Raw genomic sequence first — 22056 nt, forward strand, 5'->3', positions numbered from 1 at the left:
GATTCCAAGGCAACCCGTCAGTATTTACTCGGAGCACGGATCCGGCTGGCGGTTGCTTTGTGGCCTGAGTTCCAACAAGGTGACTATGTTTTTCATCATGGCGTGGTTGGTCAGAAACGCTAGCAGAGTGCAAATATTTGATCCCTCGCCATAGCATCAGCAAAAGCAATCCTAGATGACGATCAATGTCATGTCCTCCTCGTGTCGCCTAGTGCCGGTCATGTTGCTGTATCGCCTTGATTGCTGATTAGCCTCCTGCGTGCCAAACGATCTGTCGACGTGGCGACCGGCTGGCAGGGTAGTCCACGAATTCAACCTGATTTAATGTTCATTATCATAGAAGAAAAAGAGGCACCCTCATGCAAACTACCTCCGATGGTCTATTCCCCACGTATTGTCTCTCGTCACGAGTCATCAGCACATATCGCTAGCTATCGAGACTCCGCTTCACCCTTGACCTCTATTCTGAACAGTCCCTCATCACATCACGACTCAAAGCTTCGAATCCCTCTTTTTCTTGTCTGTAAGCCCGCCCAATCCATCATCCTTGACGGGGTCCCTATCCGCCGTCTCTGCCTTCAAGCTCACCGGATCGCCGAGCATAGATCGATTGCTCCTCGCAGCCTCGTTGAGATCTTGTTTTGCAATGTCCTTCAGGCTCTTCTTCGAGCTGTGTCGGTCCTCGCTATTTGATAGATCACCTTCTGTTGGCGAAGGTGCGACAATGGCGAGCTTTGGTCTTGAGTTGGACTGTTCCCTGTCGGTCACGTTTTCGGATAGCAGCTTGGGCGCCATAGTTGGAGTGCAAGATTGCCGGTCCAGTTCTTGAGCACCAAGGCGGCTGAGTCTAGTGAGTCCGGCTCAACACCTCCCAAGAGGCAACGTTGAGAAGTATTGCCTTGTTATGCGTTCGTAATTGAACCAAGCATGCCTACGCAATGGAGTCTTTATACCATGAGACTCACGTCTCGACCGAAGGAAGCGAGCCGAGGTCGTTTCCACCAAGTTATGTAGTCAAGTCTCTGACGTCTTCCATTTTCTGGGTTCAAGGCAACCGACTATCCGAATGGTCCATTGGGGTGTCAATGATCCACACTTGGAGAATAAATCGATCATCCGGATAGTCTTGAACTGTTTGATGGCTTGTGCAAACCCTTAGACTTTTGACCTTTGCTGTGTCTCGTGTGAGTCTGACGAACTTTGTGAGGCTACGGCCGGGACCGCAGCGAAGTTGTTCCGGTCTCGTTTGACGCTGCACATGCCAAGGTGGTATTTCGCGAAACGTGCTTTGCAGTTGATACCAGGCATTCGCCTGGGCCTGTGTTCGGAACTCATGCTGGCGAAGTGTTGAGGACGCGAGCGTAATCTTTGCTCGCGGTGATACTTGTTGGCTCATAATTTTGGTGGTGGTGACAGTACTGGGTACAGGCAGTGACAAGGACCTCTTCAGGAGCACACACTTACCTGAAGATATATCTCTTTGTCTCTTTGAGACAGGTATTTGTTGGTGGTATTATCACACTTGTACAGCCAGCTTACGGCTTCAACTGAGGAGGGTTGACCTTTCGTGCTCATCCACCATGGTCTCCCAGTAGCTCTCCCCTGGCCCCCAGAAATCTTGATCATCAGCTTCTCCTTGGAAGTGATGAAGGAGGTATTGATCCTGTTCGGGATCCCACATCTTGTCTATATGTGCTGCTAAAGCACTCGGACGATGAGAGTGTCCTTCTATTGGACTCATGACTGACGGTTGAGCCGGGACTGGGGTACGGTTATTGACTCCTCCAGGGCTGCCCACTTCAGGGGTATTCCTTTGCAGGCCGAGCGGATGTGCAAGGCTGACCGGCAGAGCCCACACAACCTTCCATCGATGAGCCAAATCTTGTATCTGCTGGATTGCTTTGGCTGCAATGTCCGGCCACCGTTCGTGGATCTCAGTCAGGGCATCGGAACAGCTACGCAGACCGCTTGCTGCTTGGCGACCAAGCACGGTCTTCCCCGAGGTCGCGTTCAACAGATGGATGACTGCTGCACTCAGGATATAGTCAATAACCTGTGGCGACAAGCTACCAAATTTCCGACTCCTACGATAAGACCGGATAATCCTTGAGATGGTGGAAGCTGCTCCTGTCGTGGACCTCAAGGCAAAGGTAGCGGCTGAACTACCCCTCGGCTCGTTGAGAAGCGGGCGGTGAATCAGAAGCAAGGCCGTGTTATAGGCCATCTGGAACCATACAGCGCTGTCAGGGAGGTTCCCCTTGCGCAATCTCAAGCGCTCGTCAACCTTGGAGTGAAACTCTGTCAAGGACTCGTGTGAGCGCAGGACGAGGGCTTCTCTCTCACCACTTGTGAGCTGACTCCAGCCAAAGGCATAACTGAGGTTGTCAGTCAATCCAGGTGTGCAAGGAATGAATCTTACACTTGGTCCATCCCTGAATCCCACAGATGCCACAACTGGCAGAACGACTCATGTGCCGCTTCTTCCAAGGTCTCCTTGCCATCAACAACATCTCTGAAAGGGGGGAGTCGGACCCTCTGCCAGTGCAGCGTACAGTTCATCCCAAATCTAGATGTCAGAAGTCTACCAACGTAATCAGAATACGAAACGTAGGATAGGCTCACGGGAGGTTCACATACCGATCGACAGAAAAGTACGCCCAAAAGGATCTAATTCGGCGTGCGTAAAGACCATTACAGGCATGCATCGCCTCGGTCGACTTCATCAAGCCCGTCACATGCAGGCCAAGGTAGAGTACATGGCCTGTGGCCATGGCTGCTTTGGTCAGCACAGTAGATCTTGTCGCTTTAGAGGACCATCATACAGATATAGTTGTATGCCATGCTGGGGATGCCAAACACCAATTCTTGCCATGCCAGAAGGGCCAATCCTTGGACCACTAAATCACTCGGGCGGTGTTTGATGGAGTGAAATGGGAGGCTTTGTGCGAGGACAGAATAAGTCGCCCCTATCTGTTTCGCATCATCTCGATCTGAGAAGCGAGCGGCCACGGCAAGCAGCGCCGCGTTTCGGAAGCGACTGTCGACGGCGCCCGCATCTACGCCCTGCAGCTTCAACCGCTCGACGTCTCTGGCATCCACAAATTGATGGTAGCCGTTGAAGTGACCGATGAAACAGTCGAGTAGGTGTTCGAGAAGCTGCTGACTTACTTGTGGCACGGGTGGCTCGGTCGGTCGTTCAGGATGATTGCTCACCACGTCTTCCAATGGCGGTTCCCGGTGCTCGGTCTCAGGAGGCATGCGCTTGCCAGCTGCAATGGTGAACGAGGGCTCACCCTTCTCCTCGATGCCCATTTCAAGCATCAAGGACGCTAATTCTTCCATGGCAGAAGTGGATCTGGAGTCCACCGATGTAGTGTTGAGCAACAATGCAGGCGGGCCGTCCACCGATCCACGTTCTTCGATTCGTTGGGCTTCCGCGCCGGACTGCTCACACTGGGACATCGAGATGGTCTCGTGCAGCCCCCCCTGCACCTCACTAATGCCTTCACTTCGACTCTGTAGAGCCGACTCTAACAGCCTTATCTGATTCTCAAGGTTGCGGATCAAGTCGCCGTCGTAGTGCCGCCGTCTGTGGGAATTGGTAAGCAGATTCTCATCAGTCCCGAGGGATCACGACCGACTTTCTCGAGGTTTCGGCGGCATATTGGCACTCCCTCCCGGACTTCGTGCACAGAAAGCAAGTGGGCCTCTGGCCATCACACTAACGGGGATAAGTATCCAGAAACCTTTGTACGAGGAGTCATGCCAGGCTGTACCTTTCGCTTGTTCTTTCGACATTCTTCACAGGCGATCTTGACCCTGATCCGTTGTGTTGACTCACCGGTTTCCATTGTCATGGTCAAACAATGCGTATTCACAACCTTGGTCGCTGTTGGTATCCATTAAGTGAGGTGGTTGCGAAGTTACACCAACGTGTCGTCCTCGGGGCCAGAACCATCGGGCCTCGACACGACGATGCCAATTCTCGTTGGACACGTATGGGCCAAAGCCACCTGGGGGTGCGGTATATTTCCGATAGATAAGGATGTCCGAGTGTGCTCGTATTTCTCCTGTGCTCGGGCGTCGACCAAAGTTGGCAAGGGGAGAATCGTGTCGTCTGATTTGACTTCGTCTTCTCCTCGGCCTGCTCTAGACGCATTCGACCCCTCACATTGACCTCCCCATTCTAGATAGATTACCTGACTTGTAATCGTTTAGTGCCAACCACGCTGGTCCACGCTGCCGCCAGGAGATCCTTCGCGTCCGATGATTGGCCATGGCCCAACAGGCATCGAAAAGTATATTCTGCGGATAGCTCACAGCCGCAAGGTGAACGAGCTTTTGAGTTTCGCTGTGCTGCCAGCCTATCCGGTGCGGTCAATTACACGGTACAGGATTCTGCCAGCAATGCTGTGTCACGACGGCTGAACCATAGCTGTTGGGATGTAGACTGCCTAGTGAGATAAAACAGGCGACTTTGGAAGGTTGGTTCCTCTCCCAATTCACAGCGTGCATCACTTCTTGAAGAATCATCGGAATTATCTGGTATCAATCCGACCATGGTTTGGCTTGCAAATCTCGAGGGATCAGGCCTCTTGTTCACCTACGCTCTCTTCGGTGTACAGCACGATGAGCTCACAGATGAAAAGAAGCAGACGGTCCTCAAGCTATATCACCTGTTGAACAGCTCTGCAGATCGAGTAGACCATCTCCAGGACGAAAGTCACGAGACACCTCGCAAAGGGCCACGATCGACAACCTTTGTTGCCTATTGGAAGGATTGCCGCAGATATGACACATGGAGACAGGATGATGCTTTTAGGAGCTTTTGGGACAACCTTTCCGATGATGCTGGTGTTTGGCGTGAGGTCATGACGGTCCCCAAGTCGCGGTATATGTTCGCAGCCAACCAACTTGAAACTTCTGGGCTAGCCACCATGCTTGGGCTCAAGGACAGCTCGGATGAAGGCTACTGGGGCGTTTACAGGCATCGATTGCACGATAATCCAGATGAGCACACCGATCCTGCCGACTCCTTTACAACTTCACTGGTCACGACGACGAGAGCCAAACCCGACATTGACAAGAAGGCCATCAACCTCGAGAGCTCCTTCACAAATGAGATCAAACTGGGCCGAGTTAAGCTGACAAAGATTCCCGACAACCTATGCTTCTGTCGCGAAGGACAAAGACGACCGGACTTCGACAAAGAGGAACTTGAATCATGGTTGGAGGTTCTCGGGCCGTACGCAAAATCCTGGATGAACCACCTCAACACGGCCAGAAACCGGAATGGGGTTGTTTCATTTACGATGCATGTGGGGCACGAGAATGCGGACCCTTCTCAGGTGAAAGAGATCGATCCATCGCAAGATCTGAGCTTTCCCACCGAAGCGACTGCCGAAGCGAACCAATTAATGTACTTTCTCGACCTGGCACATTTCGAACAGGCGGGCCGGTCGTTCAAGGACCATGTTAAGCTGCGTCAGAAGACCTTTGAGCTATACGGCAAGGACGGGAAGCACAGCAATGGGAAACTTTCACTGTTTGTCGAACTATGCGTCCTGAAGTCAGGAGACCTGGATGCTGAATACGTCGGTTGCAAAGAAGGCACTGGGCTGATGTTCCTGGAGGATCTGTCAAGTTCAAAGTTATAACTCTCACATATTCATTGTCTCGTTCGGGCTGCTCCACACCTAGGGCCTTTCCCTCGGCCGTCCGAAATCTATATCATATGAAAGGGTGAAGACGATGCAGACAACGCAGTGCAACCTTGACCCAACAACACCCGACGCAACTCCAGCTAGTGCCCTCGTTTTGGGATCCCCGACTCCCTCAAATCATGTTATTGCTCAGCAATTCTGGTGGTTGTTGTGACCGTAGTGATCTTGATCTGGATCGTGGTTGTATTGTTCGTTGTCATAGCCGTCATGCTGATGCTCGTAGCCTTCACCTTGCTGATCATAGCTTTCATCGCCGTAGCCCTCCTCGCCGTAATCGTTGCCGTACTCATCGCCCTGATTATGCTCATCTCCGTCTACTCTGTCCCGGAGTTCGTCGAGTATATCCCCCGCGTCGCCGTTGTGGTCTTCCCCCTGCTGGCCGTGTTCTCCATGTTCATCGTGTTCTCCATGTTCATCGTCTTCATCGTGTCCGTCGTGCTCGTCTCCCATTTCTTGGGGCTTGGTCTCTTCGTGGAGGTCTTCAAGATGGCTCAGTAACCGAACCATCCGGTCCATAAAGCCATTCACCAGATGCCAGATGTCCGGGTCGTTCAGGTTCTCAACCATATGATCCTGGATCATGTTCATCACAGCTTCCTCGGCGTCTTCGGCATATTCGGTGAGGTTCTTCTCGTTCTCGCGAGCCTCCGCATGTGAAGGTGGCTGCTCGAATTCCATACTGATTCAGGCTTTGGGAGACTCCTGGAGGGGACTGTTTGCACAGGATATTATTATTCAAAAAGCGCCAAGTGAGGTTCGCCCGGCTCTCGAGACTTCAGTTGCGGTTGCTGCCGAATCCATCTCCAGCGGGGACCTGCGTCGTAATACTTATACAACGTGCACGCATGATGTCCAGTCACTCTAGGAGGGGCTCAGTTACGCAGTAAGGCGACCACACCAGTCAAGCGACGCAGCTATAATGATCGCTACCAAAATGAAACGGGAGGCAGCGTTTTGGCGAAGTGATATTAAATATAGAAATTGTCCCCTAATCAGAAGCATAATTTAGTTCAGTGACTGTTGGTAAGGCCTGCCATGCCAGCGATCCACGAGGCTCTACCGGCTACCGCAATTGGTTGAGGTTATGTAAGGCATCCGCATTCTACAATTGGCCCCATTTCTCCCACGAAGCGTGGGAGTGCCTCTTGCAGTTATTTGAAAGTCTTCTTGTCAGTCTCGCTGGCCTTCATAGCCGTTCAATACTACCTGATGGTCGGCAAACCTTTCAAAACTGGGATAGCTCGGAAGCCAGGCCATAAGAGCCTCGAGGCCGCCCAGAATAATATGGCGCTAACATGCAGACGGCCCGCCTGAGCCTCAGTAGTCCCCATCGACGCGAATAGGACACATACTTGCTTCTAAATCAGTGTTTTTAGAAGGCTAGTGAGTGTTATGCGCCCCTTTTAGTCCTTGAGGGCTGAGCCGTACACCCTTTGCCCGACACGAATGGTGGAAGGCCAAAGATCGACTGCAGACCTACGGAGTAGTTCAGCAAGGAAAGGGGATAGACCGTCTCGTTTATCTCCAACAAGTCTTATCTCATCCTTAGCCCGTTTTGCGAGGGACCATCGTGGAATTGATGGCCCGAGAGAGTCATCTCGACTTCGTGACACAGAAGAGGCGGACCCGGACCATCGCGTAGATTTCAACCGCGGAAGAAGGTCAGAGTGCGGGCGACCGTCGTCGGCGCCATCTCCGCCACTGTCAGGCCTTGATGCCGAAAGCTGCGACTACACGATCCAGCCACGACAAAGTTGGCAGTTGCTCTTTTGGGTTTACCACCACTTGTCATGTGACTTGGAGAGGAGCGGCCTTCATCATGTCCATTGAAGAGAGCAGTATGAGTTTCCCAGTTCGCAGCCTTGTACCTCTCTGTGGTGTGAGCCAGGCCGTCTCGCAGTTGTTTGGCGCCTGGCATGAATCTGCTATTTAGCATCAACGGTCGTTCGCATTGATGGTTTCTCAATTCAACGCGAAGCCGGAACGGAATGATTCCCGCGCTGGTGACTCCCCGGTTCACAGGGAAATCTCCGGCCTGAGACTTATCGGCCAATTGTGCCTCTTATCGCCAAAGATGTACTGAGTGCCACCCCCGCATCCATGAATCCACCTGTGCGGGTAACAACATCCGCAACGCGATACGGGAGTCAGGTAACTCAGGCGGTTCGAGCCTGAGGCTGGACGTGAGCCACTGGAGTTCTCGGTCTGGAGAATGCCGCATGGTCTGGAGGACCCCATCTCGCCCAGCCTATTGACCACCAGCTAAGTATTGGCTGTGAAGCGGGAAGCCATGGGCGCGGGGCACACTGCTAGCCTCATCTGCTTCAAGGCCTCACAAAACAATATTTAAAACCGCTCTAGGCGCTCTAAATCTATCTTTCACATTAGTCAGTCCTACGTACAACCGAAACGTACTGAGAAAGTCTATCAAGGTCGAAGTTTGAAAGTTGAATACTGAACATGGGAAGTACAGCCCCAGCGTCAACATTGAGGGTTGCGGTTGCTCAGTATGAGCCCGAATGGCTAGACCTACAGGCATCTGTCAGGAAGACCTGCTCGATCATCACTGAGGCAGCACAGAAAGGCGCGAAACTGGTGGGCTTCTCTGAAGCATTCATACCGGGCTACCCGGCTTGGATCTGGTCAGTAACATCAACGGAGGGGTCGCACCTCGCATTTTGACAACCGTGTGCATCCAGGAGCAGACCGGTCGACCCAGTGCTGTCGACCAAATATATCCAAAATTCTTTGGCGGTTGATTCGGATGAGATGCGGACCATTCAACAATGCGCTGCCAAGAACGGAGTTGTTGTCTCCTTAGGATTTTCGGAGAATGATAATAATTCAGTTTACATTGCGCAAGCGCTCATTGATTCAGACGGCCGACTCCTCGTGGCTCGACGAAAGCTCAAGCCGACTCATATGGAACGAACTATTTTCGGAGACAGCTCAGGGAACAGCCTGATCAACGTGTCCCCAACCAAGCTCGGAAAGCGGGTTGGCTCATTAGCCTGTTGGGAGCACTGCCAGCCCTTGCTGAAGTACCACACCGCCACTCAGCGTGAGGATATCCACGTGGCTGGGTGGCCGCCCTTATCGCCACACGCTGGACCAGAGTTGTTTTCGATGTCTCAAGAAGGTGAGCTCCATCTCCCTGGACGGTGCAAACCACCCATGCTCATGATTGGAGGTTGCCTTTGCCTGTCCCAGACCTACGCGATTGAAACCCAAACATTCGTCCTTCACTCTACTACTATCATCGGCCAGAAGGGGATCGACGCGATGTCGACAGAAGGATCGATGCTCATGTCGACTCCAGGTGGTGGCTACTCCGCAGTCGTTGGACCAGATGGTCGCCTCATGTCGAAATACCTGAAGCCTACAGAGGAGGGCCTGGTGGTTGCTGACATTGACACAAACATGAATATTATGGCTCGCAGTTTCCTGGATATTGTTGGTCATTATAGCCGGCCGGACCTGCTTTGGCTTGGTTGCGACACCAGAGAACGAAGACACAAGGTAGACCAGACAAAGCCATTAGCGGAGGACAAACCCGAAGGGGAGGAATGAGATCTAGTTGTCGCAAGCAAGGTATGTTGAGTACTATTGGTGTCTGCAATAATGCTCGTATTTCACATGAAGCCCTCTCGAGATCTTGCAGTTTTCTTGTACACTCGGATTCGCTCGCATCATCTACCACATCACCAGGCCGATAGTCCCAAGGACGCTACCGACCACGGTCGCCCATCCTGTGATCTGCACTTGTCTATTCGTGAGCATCGCTCCTGTGTCCCAAATCAAATGCCTCAGTCCATGCAAGATGTGGAACACAAACGGAAAAGCAAAGACGCTCTTCACCGCCACCCTGGATCCGACAGACAAGCTTCCAAACCACTCCACCATACTTGCAGTGTCAAGATGCCAACCAAATAGTGGTGAGGCGAAGTACGCTGCTCCAAATGCATAAATAGGTATGGTGATGGCGATCGCGGCATTCCGCATGATCGCACCGCAAACCCATGTGATTTGAGGCCGGTAGATGGAAAGGTGAGGGCTGATGGGCCGGTGATGACGCTGCGAGGCAAGGATGTCTGCACTTTGACTGGCTGCAACCGGTTGTATCTGAGCTCGGGCTGTCGATTTGTTGGTAGAGAGCCTATTTTCAGAATAAGATAGAGCTCTCCCTATGCCCGAGTGTTGACTGTAAACATACCGAGCTTGCGAAATTGGTGAATATATTGGCCACAGGGACCCCGCCCTACTTGTGAGAAGCAGCTTTTGGCTCGATCGATATGACGGAGAGTACACCGATTCTGGTCGCCCTTCAGGGTTTAGTCCTGTACCAGACCGATGCTGGAGGCGTGGAACACTTACAGCATCTAGACAATTGCACTCGCAGGGACATAGCAGACGGTATGGCTGGCATTGCTGACGGACTTCGAGTGTCGCTTTGCCCTAGAGAAGCACACTGAAAATTAGGAGATCGAGATTCACAACCTCGAGAACTCCAGGGTCGCTTTTGATGGCTCGGAAGAGGTACCTGAAGAATCACTCGACCAATCAGGAGTTGCTGAATGTCAGTCACGTGACAGAACCAGTAGAATTAAGGTTCCGTAGCGTGGACTTGGCGTGCCCGGTCTAAACCATAATTGGAGATCTTCTGCTTCCGACGCATCGGAACTTCACCTTTTCTCTCTTTGTCCATTCCGGTCAACACCATCCGATGGCAACAAGGTCGGGCGCTCGATGAGATGAAGTCTCGACGCGAACAGGCCTGTGAAGCCTGTCGTGTTCGCAAGTCGAGGTGCGAGCCTTCTTCAAATGATCATTCGTGTTTGAGGTGCGCATTTTCTCCGAACCAGGACGTTCCAAATCTGATGAAGATAGGTGCGAAGAACTGGGAATCAGCTGTGTGCCGCATCAAGCCATAAAACGGAGGAACCCTCAACGAAGGTATGCAGAGAAAGTCTGTATGTGACGAGCTGATTCCGTCCTAGGAAACAATATCGATTTGTTGGGCAAGGGAAAGATGTATCGCAGAGCGCTAGACATCCAGAGGAGACATATCGAGCGACTGAGGAGAGACCAGGAATCGGTCAAATCACACTGAGCCTTGCCAGATCCAGCCCCGCTCCGAATGCCCCTGCCTCCCAGCTGGGAGGAGAAGCAGGGTACCGGCAAAATGGTGTGGCGCATGATTTATTGAAAGCGCAATCCGTTGGACGCTTACTGCTCCTTACTTTGAAGGTTGAAATGTCCAACTCCCATGGCTACGAGGAGTTGGCTACTCTTGATGAGCAGGCATGTACACGATTCCTGAAACGGTACCAGGAAATTTCCGAAGCCGCTCCGTTCGCATTCCGACTAAGATCTATCAACGTTTCCCAGCTCCTGGACGAGTCACCCCTGCTGCTGTTATCCATAATTGTAACCGCCAGTAGCAGCAACCACAAAGTGCAAAGACAAGCAGACCGAGCATTCCTCCATGCATTCGCTGACAGAGTCATCTTCAACGGTGAGAAGAGGATGGAAATTTTCCAAAGTCTACTCACCTATCTGAACTGGTACCACCAACGGTTTGACTCTCAGAAGCAGCAATTCTACCAATTTATGCAACTGGCCAATGGCATGGCCGCGGATCTTTTTTTGCCACGACTGTTCGCTTGTGATACTGCAGCACTCGTAAAGACGCCCCAAATTACCGACCGAGCTCGGGTCTTTCTCCAGTGTTACTACCTCAATGTCGGTGGCAACGCTCTGGGTTTCGACCGGCCGGAGACGATGCAATGCCCTCAGAGCTTATTAGGGGCCGCGCACGTATTGGCGACGGCACGAGAGTTTCCCTTCGACGAGGATGCTCCCGTAATTCTTGAATTGATGGTCATCGCAAGTCAGCACCAAAAATGGATGAGGAGCTCCAAGGATGATGCGCGATGCTTTGGAGGGCTGCAGAATTTGAGGGACTCATTGTGTGGGTGGAGAGCCAAAGGCATGTCCTCATCCACACAAGACATGTTGGCTCCAACATACCACTTTGTCACAGCGTACACTTTTCTCAAGTCAAAAGCTCTCAGACAGCCCGGCTCTCTTGCGATTGAGATCGGATTGGAAGCATGTCAAGCAGTCTTGACTCAGATTCTTGCGCAAGGATCTTCCCATCTCGTGGAGCTATGCATAGTGGAGTGGGCACATCTGATCACCACTCTCTTCATCCTGCCTTGGCTCGAGATCTCAGCCACTCTGATCCAGTCGACGAGATCCGTGAGCGCACACACCCCTTCCACGATCGGCTTCATCTCGGCATTCCGCGCACAGCTACTTGATCTAAAAATCCAATCAGAACAGGAGAAGATCCTCCAGGCCGAGACATTGGTTGGCTGGCTGGAGACCATTCTCACAGCCGTTGAAACGAGGGCAACCGCGCTCTCCGGCAAATTTTCGAACTCTGCCAACGAAGAGGAAACCGCGTTCGAGTTGGTCAATTCGTTCCTGAATAAGGAAATCGGTGGACTGTCTCAGCCTCCCGAAGCGGTAGACCAGGTCGGCTCTTGCAACTCTAAGGAAGACTCGTGGCTCGACTTCATGTCTGACTGGTTGGACTGGTAGGATGAGGGTGGACACAACATCCTAGTCACATGGTGCCTCTTCCATCACCCTTTCGGATAGGAGAACGTCTGGCGGTTGTCAAGGATTGACGCAAAGAGCGTGGGGTCTTCATGGAGTAATGACTTGCCGAAGGATGGTTGATCAGGGGTGGCCCCTGTTGGCTTACGGTTGTGGCTTATGAGCCCTGGCATCACTTTCTGCCAGGATGTCGCCGGTGTTCAACAACATGCGGTATAAATGCATGCGTGAATGTGCAATGTCCGAGATGGAAGAGAAATCAATCCGTTCATGGTCAGTATCTCACTCAAATTACCGACACATTCTTGTATAAAGTATGACCATACTTCTGACCGGTGGCAACGGACGGACGGGATCCTCCATCGCACGGCGTTTGCACAATGCAAAGATACCATTCCTGGTGTTGTCACGCTCCGGTTCGGCTCCCACGCCATACAAGGGTTGTCGCTTTGACTGGCATGATAAGGCCACTTATGGAATACCGTTTTCACAAAGTTCAGATGTGAAGGCGGTATACCTCGTGCTTGGTCTCGCGGTGACTGACCTCAACGCGCAACCCGTCCGTGATTTTATCGACTTCGCACGGATGAAGGGGGTAGCCCGCTTCGTCGCACTCAGCATGAGTAATGCAGAACTCGGAGAGCGCGTCACTGGCGCGGTCCACCAATATTTGACGGAGCTTCCGGTGGATTATGTCGTACTGAGGCCAACTTGGTTCATGGGTATGTTGAAGTTGACGGTACTCTCTAGTGATCATCTTTCTGATTATCGCCGACAGAGAACTTTACGCATCCCAAGTTCTCATCAATCAAAAGAATTGGTGAAATGGCGTCAGCAACCGAAGACGGCAAGGTGTCTTGGATATCGACCGATGATGTCGGCGCTGTGGCCTTCAAGGCATTGACGGATGAACGTCTGAACTACATTGACCCAATCCTGGTCGGGCCCGAGCTCCTCAGCTATGATGATGTATGGCATGCTGCTGTTTGACTTTCATGAATCTCTTTGCTGACCTTCTCCTTCCCGCAGGTGGCCCAAATCATCGGCGATATTACGGGAAAGACAATCAGGCATGTGCGCGTTGCATTAGATGTGTTCCGAGCTCGAATGGAGGCGCTCGCACCTTCTAGTGTCGTCGAGGGCCTGGTGGAGATGGAGATCGAGTTTGCGAATAATCTGGAGGCACGTTCAGATAATGGTGAGGTCGAACGACTGAGCGGACAGAAGCCGATACGATTCAGGGAGTGGGCCGAGAAGAACAAGGCCTCTTGGATATAACGAAAGTCCTCCTGTGGTTCTCTGACACCGCGAAATGGCGATATATTCACACCTTGCTAGAGACAAATAGGCAGTTTCGTTGCAAAGAATCTTAGGGGCGACCCGAATGGAATGAGATTCCGTGGCATATTATTATCAAGGAGTGATTCGTGTCAGCCAGTCACCGGTTGGTGGCCAATAATGTGAGTGTTGCGGTGTGTATTGGATCCTAATCATGCCCATGATGCCTCTTAAGGCCGTTTGCTGTAATATTCAGGATATGAATCTGAGTAACCCAGGAGGTGCTTTCCAATTACAGACCCAAAGAAGTTGAGTAGAAGTCCAGCGAGCCTCGCCACGAACTTCGGCCCAGGGAGAGCAAGGACAACGTTGCCCCGACGGTTGAACATGAGAACCTGGAACATACTTCTCGGCAGCCCGGCCTTGCGGCAGTCATCGCGATAAGTTTGCGTATTTCCTTCGCCATTTCTATCAGCATCTACCGGGCTGATATGGACGGAAGGATTCTTACTGAAAAAGCATTCGTCACGATCCTTGTTCTCCGGCTGTAGAACGAACTCAATCAACAAACTATGCGTCTTGCTCGCGTTTCGAAAGGTATGAAAAGCTTGCTTTGGAATGGTCACCACGTCGCCTTGCTGTGCGATATGTCTCTTGCCATTCAAATAGAAGAGAGCATCGCCGTCGAGGACATGGAAGATCTCCTCTTGTTGAGAGTGCCAGTGAAGTGGAGGGGCAAGAGCACAGTTTGGAGGAGTCGGACCGTCTGCTGCCTGGGGGGGATCACGCTCATCCGCGGGGAGAGAATTGACAACAAGATATCGGTCACCACGGGGCTTGAACTGAATGGCAGATCGCCCATTATCAAATTCAATCTTGCTCAGGTGAGCAACCCGTGTCCGCGGCGGATGCCGAGCGAGGAATGACAGCATTAGTCTAGCAACTTCAAGGTTGGGCAGTGAGCATCTGGTGTTGGATGCGGTGTTCATAACCGGGAAGAAACAGCTCTTTGGAGAGGTCTTGAGGGCCGACTATACAGATGAAAGCCTTAATTTCACATCATGTAGAAATATGCGTTGGTTTCAGAGGAAGACGAGCAGAATCAACTTTGGACTCCGATTTGTCCATTTTGAAAAGCTCAACCGTGCCAAGCTAAATAAATAGGAGGAATGGTCACATGATATACGAGGCTATTGCCTGTGATCGCACCGTGTAAGAACGCGAGGAAGTAATTTATTATTCGAGGCCTCCTCACCATCGACCATGGCCTACGAATTGGCAGCTATGGTCTAATAATAGTCGTCTCATTACTAACTATACAGTCCTTGTAGAGCGATAGTTATTTCGCACAATCAATTGCTATTCTGCATATTTTCTTGGGATTGCATACCCCGACGCCATTTGCAGCTCAAGGATTCTGGAGTATGCGGCTTCTCAGGACGAGATCGATGCCTTTGCGAATTCATTCGCTCGCGCTGTCGAGTATCTCGATCAGGCCGGCTTCGACGGCGTGCAGCTCCACGCAACTAACGGCTTCCTCCTATCGGACTTCAGTCATATATCCAGACTCACAGATATGGAGGGGATGTCGATAACCGGATGCGTATTCATCTGGAAATTGAGCCCGCCGTTCGAAAGAGAGTGTCGAACTTCATACTGGGAATCAAGATCAACAGCCTCGAATTCTAAGAGCCAGCATTCAGACTCGAGGAGGTAAACCGGGTCTGCCTGACTTTTGAAAAGCCCCATTTTGATTTTGTAGAGTTGAGTGGCGGTTCGTCCGAGACATTGATTACAGCTAATCAGCACCGCGACGAAAGAGTAAGCGATTCGACCAAGAAACGAGAGGATAATTCCAAGAAATCACCGAGAAGATCGTCCGTCTCATACAGTGTGTGCTCTTACCGCGTCCCAATTTTCATTATCCCCCTAATTTTTGCTTTCGTAGAGTCTGCATGTGACTTCTTCACAGTACCCTTCTCAGCGAGATGTCGACGATGTGGTCGATAGTGCTATGCAGAATGCTGGGCAGCTGGCCTCTGGTTGAGAGGCTGAACTGAGATACGGCCTCACGGAATATCCTTCTTTCCCTGACTCCTCCCCTCTACCACTAGCAGCGGATATTGGCGAGCCGTCAGTGGCAAACAAGAGAGGGAGCCGGAGCAGGAATTCATCAAAGACAGCAAATGATAGGGCTCTCGGCGTCCGGTGCAGACATGAAAGTTGGGTAGAGTCGCTGGGATGCATAGAAAGTGTGAGAATGGGAAGGTCAGACTTGATCTTGTGGAGCCGGACACCGTCCTCCCCGTGGTAGAGAGGAAATTCAGAGGGACCATTCTCTCCAGATCCTTGAGGGGTCATCGTCAGGGTGGTGCAGTCGAAGGCACCCGTCGTTTTTCGAATAGGTGCACAGTTCCCTCACTGTATCTGAAGGGGACCTGCTTCTGGTTGTCATCGCTCACATGGTTTGCGTGATGCATGGAAAAGCTAAGTCAACCTGAGAGACGAGGTGATAGTTAGGGGCCACATTGGAAGGGACTAGGTGTTGGAGGGAAAGTCTCCACAGCCCCAGCTCCAATGAACCACAGGATGTAAAAATAGTCTCTTTTCCTACTTTATACTGTCTCTTCTCCTTTCTATATATAATGAGATATAATCTAATCTAGAAGTACCTAGTTAGCATTATTTTAAGCCTACTTAACTAGTAATATAGTCTTAACAATATAACAATATAACAAGATATCGCTAGTAGTTATAATATAAGAAATACCTTATACTGTTAGGCACCACTCGTGCTAACAGGCAGGACTACTAGTAGAGTAATTTGAATAGTCTCGATGTTGGATCTATCTCTCAATTACAAGTGATACCTTGACGTGTCCGTCGTAGCAAGCTCAAAGCATGAGGTTCCCCTGGGACCCGCATGCGATGAGCAGTTCTTATATACTAGAGTCTCGGCGCTAGCTTGGCGGCGCTATAGAAGATTCTAGACTCCCTATCTCACTAAAGGGGGGACTGTATATACCTTGTCCGTTCCTGACATATACTATCCCGTCTAGTTGAGCTAAATCAAGGTTAGTATCTCTACTTAAGGCCGTAGCCGTTTTCACTTAAGATCACTAGTAGTTGCTCATCGAAGATCTAAAGTATTTTCTCTAGTAGCTCTTACAGACCTCACATTGATCGAAGTGGTTTCTAGCGCTGGTGTCGAAGGTACCAGAACACTTTGATGTTCGTAGTCGTTCTCACCGTGGCAGAGCAAAAAAGCGAAACTGCAAGTTGGAAGCACAACGGCATCTTGTATCATCGTCCTATGAACTAAATAGTCTAAAGTAGCTGAACCAGATCCACCATGTCGGAAACTCGTTCCCACAGAGGCGACTTCAGGGCTCGGCCACTTTCTCAAGCTCCCGACTTTGTTTTGGCCGTGTAGATGGACTTCGGCAGGGGCATCAATACCTTGGCTGAATTCCTCTCTAGAGTCGAAGATGAAGAAGCTTGCTGGGAAGTAAGCGGTTAGTCAAAGGCGGCACTATGCGACTAGAATGGGGCGAAGTCACAAAAACTTACCAAAACAGGCCACCGCGGTCAGAGCGGTTCCGGCAATCCAAATGTTTCTGAAACCGATCCTGCACGCTTCCATAAATGCCTTCATTGCAGCGCTGACGATCTCGGGATTGGCACCAGGCACGTCGGACGGGAGCATCCCGTTCGTACCAGACAGCGCTCCAATCAAGTTCGCCAATGAAGGCTCGGGGAAACCTAGAGGCACCACCGCGGCGGCGACCTTTGGCACCAAGTTTGTTGACAAAACGCCGGACAAGATGGCGGTGTTGACTCCGACGGCGCAAGCATTACCCACGGCACGGACGACGATGAAGAGACCGGATGCCAGGGAGACAAGCTCCGCCGGGGGGCTGAATTGGAGCGCCACCACGAGGAGCGGGACGACGATGCCGTAGGGAGTATCCCATAATGGCGCTACGGGAGGTTCTAGCCGTGACGGCGATCATCAGGATGTTGAAGATCAGGAGCAAGACGAAGGCCATGAAGATGGGCGCCCGGAGGGACTTCATCTTGCTGGAATACGCCCCAAACAACAAGCTGAAGGAGAGACAGCCGACGAAGGTGATGACGGTGGGAATGTTGGAGACCAGTGTGTCCGCACCAGTGAACAGACGGAACTCATAGCCCAAGTAGACGTTGATGGTGAAGAAGGTGAATCCTTCCACCCAGATACCGATTGCGGAGAGCGCGAAGTTGCGGTTCCGCACGATGCCGTGGTGGAAGATGCCATCTTTCCTGCCTTTCCACTCATACAGCATAAACAGTCCCATGGCCACGAAGCAGATGATGAGCGGCGTATGGACCCAGTAGTTACTCCACGGCCATGGATTCTCAGCCCAGGCGAGGGCGATGCAGAATAGTGCCAGCGACGGACTGAACAGTACGTAACCGACACAATCTAGGCCCCGGAGCTTGTCTTTGAGCGGGAGCAGCTGAAGCTCTCGCCGTGGAGGATTGTAGCAGAGTAGACAGCCTAGGGTGGCGACGCCGTATACCGCGGCCAGGACGTAGAAGTAGATCCGGTAATTGGGCAAGTTGCCATGCTGAAGCAGCTTTCCACCCATCAGCAGGCCGATAGCGCCGCCGGAGCAGCCGGCGAAGATAAGCGACTCTTGCGCGAGGGGCTGCATCTGGCGGGTGATGTTCTCCGATGCCACGGCGGTCAAGAGAGCCTGGGTTGAGTAGCTGATGCTTAAGATCGCGAACCCCACCAGTAACACGCCGATATTCTTCGCTCTCGAGATGACCACGGCACCTATGAATCTACAGGCCGAACAAACGACCAGAAACCACTTGCGGCCCCAGAAGTCGGCTGCTTGGGCTAGGGGTGGTCCCAGAGCGATCTGGGCAATGCTCAAGATGGTCGCGACCCAGACGGTCTTGTCGCTCGCGTTGAAGTAGGCGGTGATGGAACTGGCGAAGACACCCACGCCAACGATGGCCATGAGCGTGGCCATGTAGGTAAAGTTGATTGACTGTGCTCCAATGTCAGTATCAGTATCAAAGGTCAGTATCAATCGAAAATGTTGTTGTTGGAGAGAATCAATATCATGTAATGGCCGGAGAAGGAGGGTCTTACGACGAGAAGAACCCATGTCTTCAAAGAAGGCCGCAAGTCCTGATATTCGGACTCGACGACCGGCTCATGTCGTTCAGCCAAGGGCTCATCCATGGTTGGCTTCGTGGGAGAAGATCCTTTTGTCACCTTCATGGACTCCATGCTGTGTCGATAAGTTCAAAGATGAAGGACACGCGACAGGGCTCGAGCGTTATCAGGAAATTAATCCCCTCGACTCCGACCCTCCAACCAAGCTCGAGTCAGTTCCAAAGCCAGCTCCCTCACGAATCAAGAATTATTAGCTTCGAAGAGCAAGAACCCCTATTATAAACCAAAGATAAGAGGGAAATGCCATCTACACCCAATCATGCACGCCGGTTGTAGTGATTGGAACATAGTCAGGGCCACTGTGCCCCTGCCGCAAGGCTCGCGCGCTTCAACTTGGCACCGAGAGGGTGTCGACATTCATTCAGGCCTGATATTGCGTGTCGTGGACCTCCGAAACGATCCTCTATCTGGAGGTAAAAGTAACCAGCAATCTTGGTATACCAACACCGTGAATGCAAACCATGTAAATCCTACGATGGTATGGTCCGGAACTTTCGGTATATCGCCCAGTAGCCTCAACTTTCAACCAATGGATACGAGTAGACGGCGTTCGGAAACATGATTGTGCTTGGAGAGCTTTTGCAAAGAATCTGGAATTGCCTGTAATGCATACCGCGTGAACGGGATGAGGTGCCTATGAGCCCTCGAACGCTATGGAAATTCCCATTTGTGTACGCTCAAATACCACAATCACTATAATTTGGCAGTTACCGAGCCTTGTCTCCTCTCCGCGCGGTCCTTGTCTCGGAGGATACGACGCAGTATCTTCCCACTGTCAGATTTTGGGATGATATCAATAAACTCTATTCCTCCCTTGAGCCGTTTGTGTCGCGCCTTCCTGTTAGTGATGTAAGTCTGTAGTTGGGTTTTTAACTCGCCCTCCGGTGTCGCAATAGAAGAGGCCTTGACAATATACGCTTTAGGGACCTCACCAGCGCGGTCATCAGGTACGGAGATGACAGCACAATCAGCGACCTCGGGGTGTTCGAGGAGACAGGCTTCGAGCTCTGCAGGCGCAACTTGGTGGCCCTGATTCGATGTCAGCAACCAGGTGGAAGATTGGAAATCTACTCAGCAGACTGATTCTACGCCGGTCTTACATTGACTTTGATCAACTCCTTCAGGCGATCCACGATGAAGATATGCTGGCTCCCGCTTGCGGCTTCGCGAAATACGACCTCGTCCCCTGTGTGCATGTAGCGGCCATCGGGATGGTCCACAAATGTTTCTTTCGTGGCATCCTCGTTCATGAAATAGCCCAATGCCACTGTTGGACCTTGAACAAACAGCTCTCCTGGCGTGTCAAAGGTTGTTATCTCTTTGCCTCCTGGTGACATGACTTTTGCCACGTGTCCAGGAAGTAAATTGCCTGAGCTGCCAAACCACAAATCCGATGGCACCGAACTACACACGACTGTACATGTCTCTGTAGTCCCGTAGCCCTGACGGACCGCCCAACCAGCTTACTGTTGTTTCAGACACTTGATAGTTTCCTCACCCAGGGGTGCCGCTCCACTGAAAATCGTTTTCACACTCGATAGGTCATATTTTTGGCAGAGAAGCTGATTCTGAACCATGTTGTTGATGATGGGAGGAACCACGAATAATGTTCTGATACTGTGTGTTTGGATACTTCGAAGGCATGTCTCGAGGTCATAACTGGGAAGGATGATGACGGAGTCGCCCCGATACGTTGCCGCGTGACTGATGACGACGAGACCATATATATGGGATTGTGGAAGAATTCCAAGGACCACATCGCGGAAATTGGGGCCATCGAAGGTGACTCGCATCTGTGACTCAAATGTGGCGATTTGGATGACATTGGCAATCACATTGCGATGCGAGATCATGACACCTTTGGGCTGTCCACTCGTTCCACTGCTATAGCATAAAAATGCCGTCTGACGAGCACCTTGGCCGGGGTTCCATTTGACTTGGGCCAGGGGATGGAGTGCCTTTCCCTGTTCGATGAGCTGAGATATCGTCCGGATGTTATTAGGATAGGCGTTCGTGTCGTCCTGGGGTAGTTCGCAGAGGAATACCCTCGACTGTCGCACACCGGCAGCCTTGGCAGCTGCGAGTGCGACGTCTAGCAGCGGATTCACCGTAAAGAGAGCCTGCGCCTTGGAGGTCTTGAGCTGATGAGCCAACTCGGTCGCATTGTAAGCTGCATTCGCTGGGGTTGAGACTCCATTCAATCGCAGAATAGCCCCATTGACTGCCGGGACGTCAATGGTGTTGAGGGCGAAAATCCCGGCAACCTTGGAGAACTCCGAGCCTTTATTGACACCCCAGTCGAGCTCGCGCGCCAATGCTCTTGCCAGACAGTCAACGTTTTCTTTGAGGGCTAAAGGACCAATACTTTTACCACTCACTCCGTCAATGTAAGGATCGAGAGAGCTGGCGATGGGTGCCCGACCGTGCTCCTCCTCGAAGATAAAGTCATTCAGTGGCAAGGTGTCTGGGATCTCAGGCAGTTTCGGAACCCATGCCGGTGTGATGAAACCCATGGCTGGATTGGGGCAGGCGGCAATAACCTCGGAAATGTCTCTTTGACGGCAAAAGGGGGCGCTGGCAATTTGCTCAAATTGCAAGATCAAGACTCGCTGCCGAGAACTCTAAGAATCTGTATGATGCACACCTGTGTGATCCTTTCGTCGGACAACAAGCCTCGACAATAGAGGTCAGGTTGAGCGCACGCGTAGATCAATGTCACTCAGTAACAATTGTCAGATATCAAAGTCTGCAAAAATGCTTAAACTGTTCCTTCCGTGGCGACCAAGACGACTTGAGCTGAAATAATAACAGTATCCATGGAGCCACTTGGTGGGCTGATCACGCCGGATTGTAGACTGTCGACACTCGACTGATACAGACAATGGCTTTACCTCGTCGCTGATACTGCCCGCGCGAGGCAAGGGGTTCTGAATCGCTCCTCTCAATGCGATTGGACAACGGCTCCGAGACAGCGGCGCAGAGCTTGATACCTAATCCGGGGTATGGAGCCCTGGATTGACTTCCGAAATTTTTGATGCCATGGTTTTTAGCTTTTAAGTGTTTGGAACATTTCTAGCAACCAGGGCTCGGACCTGGAGAGATGAGGACTAAGCCGCGATTTCAGTAGGCTGCGGTAGAGGTAAGAGGACCAGTGCGGCCGGGGGCAAGCATCGGTCCAACTGACTTGGAGACTGGTCA

At 51.7% G+C, this 22056-nt stretch overlaps 10 protein-coding genes across 10 annotated transcripts; 4 read left to right on the plus strand and 6 right to left on the minus strand.

The window, feature by feature from the left end:
* Positions 1–492: 492 nt before the first annotated feature.
* Positions 493–795, minus strand: A1O9_06884 (uncharacterized protein; the record flags this gene model as incomplete). Its single annotated transcript, XM_013403831.1, has 1 exon — positions 493–795. One exon carries the CDS (start codon positions 793–795, stop codon positions 493–495), a length of 303 nt encoding a protein of 100 aa, XP_013259285.1.
* A 748-nt stretch (positions 796–1543) lies between these two features.
* Positions 1544–3857, minus strand: A1O9_06885 (uncharacterized protein; the record flags this gene model as incomplete). Its single annotated transcript, XM_013403832.1, has 6 exons — positions 1544–2375; positions 2420–2581; positions 2638–2773; positions 2823–3589; positions 3642–3721; positions 3777–3857. The coding sequence occupies 6 exons, from the start codon at positions 3855–3857 to the stop codon at positions 1544–1546; spliced, it is 2058 nt and encodes a 685-aa protein (XP_013259286.1).
* Positions 3858–4559: 702 nt separating this feature from the next.
* On the plus strand, positions 4560–5657 carry A1O9_06886 (uncharacterized protein; the record flags this gene model as incomplete). The annotated part of the gene is made up of 1 exon (XM_013403833.1): positions 4560–5657. The coding sequence occupies one exon, from the start codon at positions 4560–4562 to the stop codon at positions 5655–5657; it is 1098 nt and encodes a 365-aa protein (XP_013259287.1).
* A 2526-nt stretch (positions 5658–8183) lies between these two features.
* On the plus strand, positions 8184–9293 carry A1O9_06887 (uncharacterized protein; the record flags this gene model as incomplete). The annotated part of the gene is made up of 3 exons (XM_013403834.1): positions 8184–8365; positions 8423–8862; positions 8914–9293. 3 exons carry the CDS (start codon positions 8184–8186, stop codon positions 9291–9293), a joined length of 1002 nt encoding a protein of 333 aa, XP_013259288.1.
* A 123-nt stretch (positions 9294–9416) lies between these two features.
* Positions 9417–9923, minus strand: A1O9_06888 (succinate dehydrogenase (ubiquinone) cytochrome b560 subunit; the record flags this gene model as incomplete). Its single annotated transcript, XM_013403835.1, has 1 exon — positions 9417–9923. The coding sequence occupies exon 1, from the start codon at positions 9723–9725 to the stop codon at positions 9417–9419; it is 309 nt and encodes a 102-aa protein (XP_013259289.1). The 5' UTR covers positions 9726–9923.
* Positions 9924–10934: 1011 nt separating this feature from the next.
* On the plus strand, positions 10935–12329 carry A1O9_06889 (uncharacterized protein; the record flags this gene model as incomplete). The annotated part of the gene is made up of 1 exon (XM_013403836.1): positions 10935–12329. Exon 1 carries the CDS (start codon positions 10977–10979, stop codon positions 12327–12329), a length of 1353 nt encoding a protein of 450 aa, XP_013259290.1. The 5' UTR covers positions 10935–10976.
* Positions 12330–12663: 334 nt separating this feature from the next.
* A1O9_06890 (uncharacterized protein) lies at positions 12664–13625 on the plus strand (the record flags this gene model as incomplete). Its single annotated transcript, XM_013403837.1, has 3 exons — positions 12664–13069; positions 13126–13316; positions 13377–13625. The coding sequence occupies 3 exons, from the start codon at positions 12664–12666 to the stop codon at positions 13623–13625; spliced, it is 846 nt and encodes a 281-aa protein (XP_013259291.1).
* A 230-nt stretch (positions 13626–13855) lies between these two features.
* On the minus strand, positions 13856–14614 carry A1O9_06891 (uncharacterized protein; the record flags this gene model as incomplete). Its single annotated transcript, XM_013403838.1, has 1 exon — positions 13856–14614. The coding sequence occupies one exon, from the start codon at positions 14612–14614 to the stop codon at positions 13856–13858; it is 759 nt and encodes a 252-aa protein (XP_013259292.1).
* Positions 14615–17196: 2582 nt separating this feature from the next.
* On the minus strand, positions 17197–18685 carry A1O9_06892 (uncharacterized protein). Its single transcript, XM_013403839.1, has one exon. It carries the CDS (start codon positions 18647–18649, stop codon positions 17480–17482), a length of 1170 nt encoding a protein of 389 aa, XP_013259293.1. The 5' UTR covers positions 18650–18685; the 3' UTR covers positions 17197–17479.
* Positions 18686–19551: 866 nt separating this feature from the next.
* A1O9_06893 (uncharacterized protein) lies at positions 19552–21371 on the minus strand (the record flags this gene model as incomplete). The annotated part of the gene is made up of 3 exons (XM_013403840.1): positions 19552–19887; positions 19959–20262; positions 20326–21371. 3 exons carry the CDS (start codon positions 21369–21371, stop codon positions 19552–19554), a joined length of 1686 nt encoding a protein of 561 aa, XP_013259294.1.
* Positions 21372–22056: the final 685 nt, after the last annotated feature.

This window comes from Exophiala aquamarina (genome assembly GCF_000709125.1).
Source record: "Exophiala aquamarina CBS 119918 chromosome Unknown aczIA-supercont1.5, whole genome shotgun sequence".
NCBI classification, from domain to species: Eukaryota; Fungi; Ascomycota; class Eurotiomycetes; order Chaetothyriales; family Herpotrichiellaceae; genus Exophiala; species Exophiala aquamarina.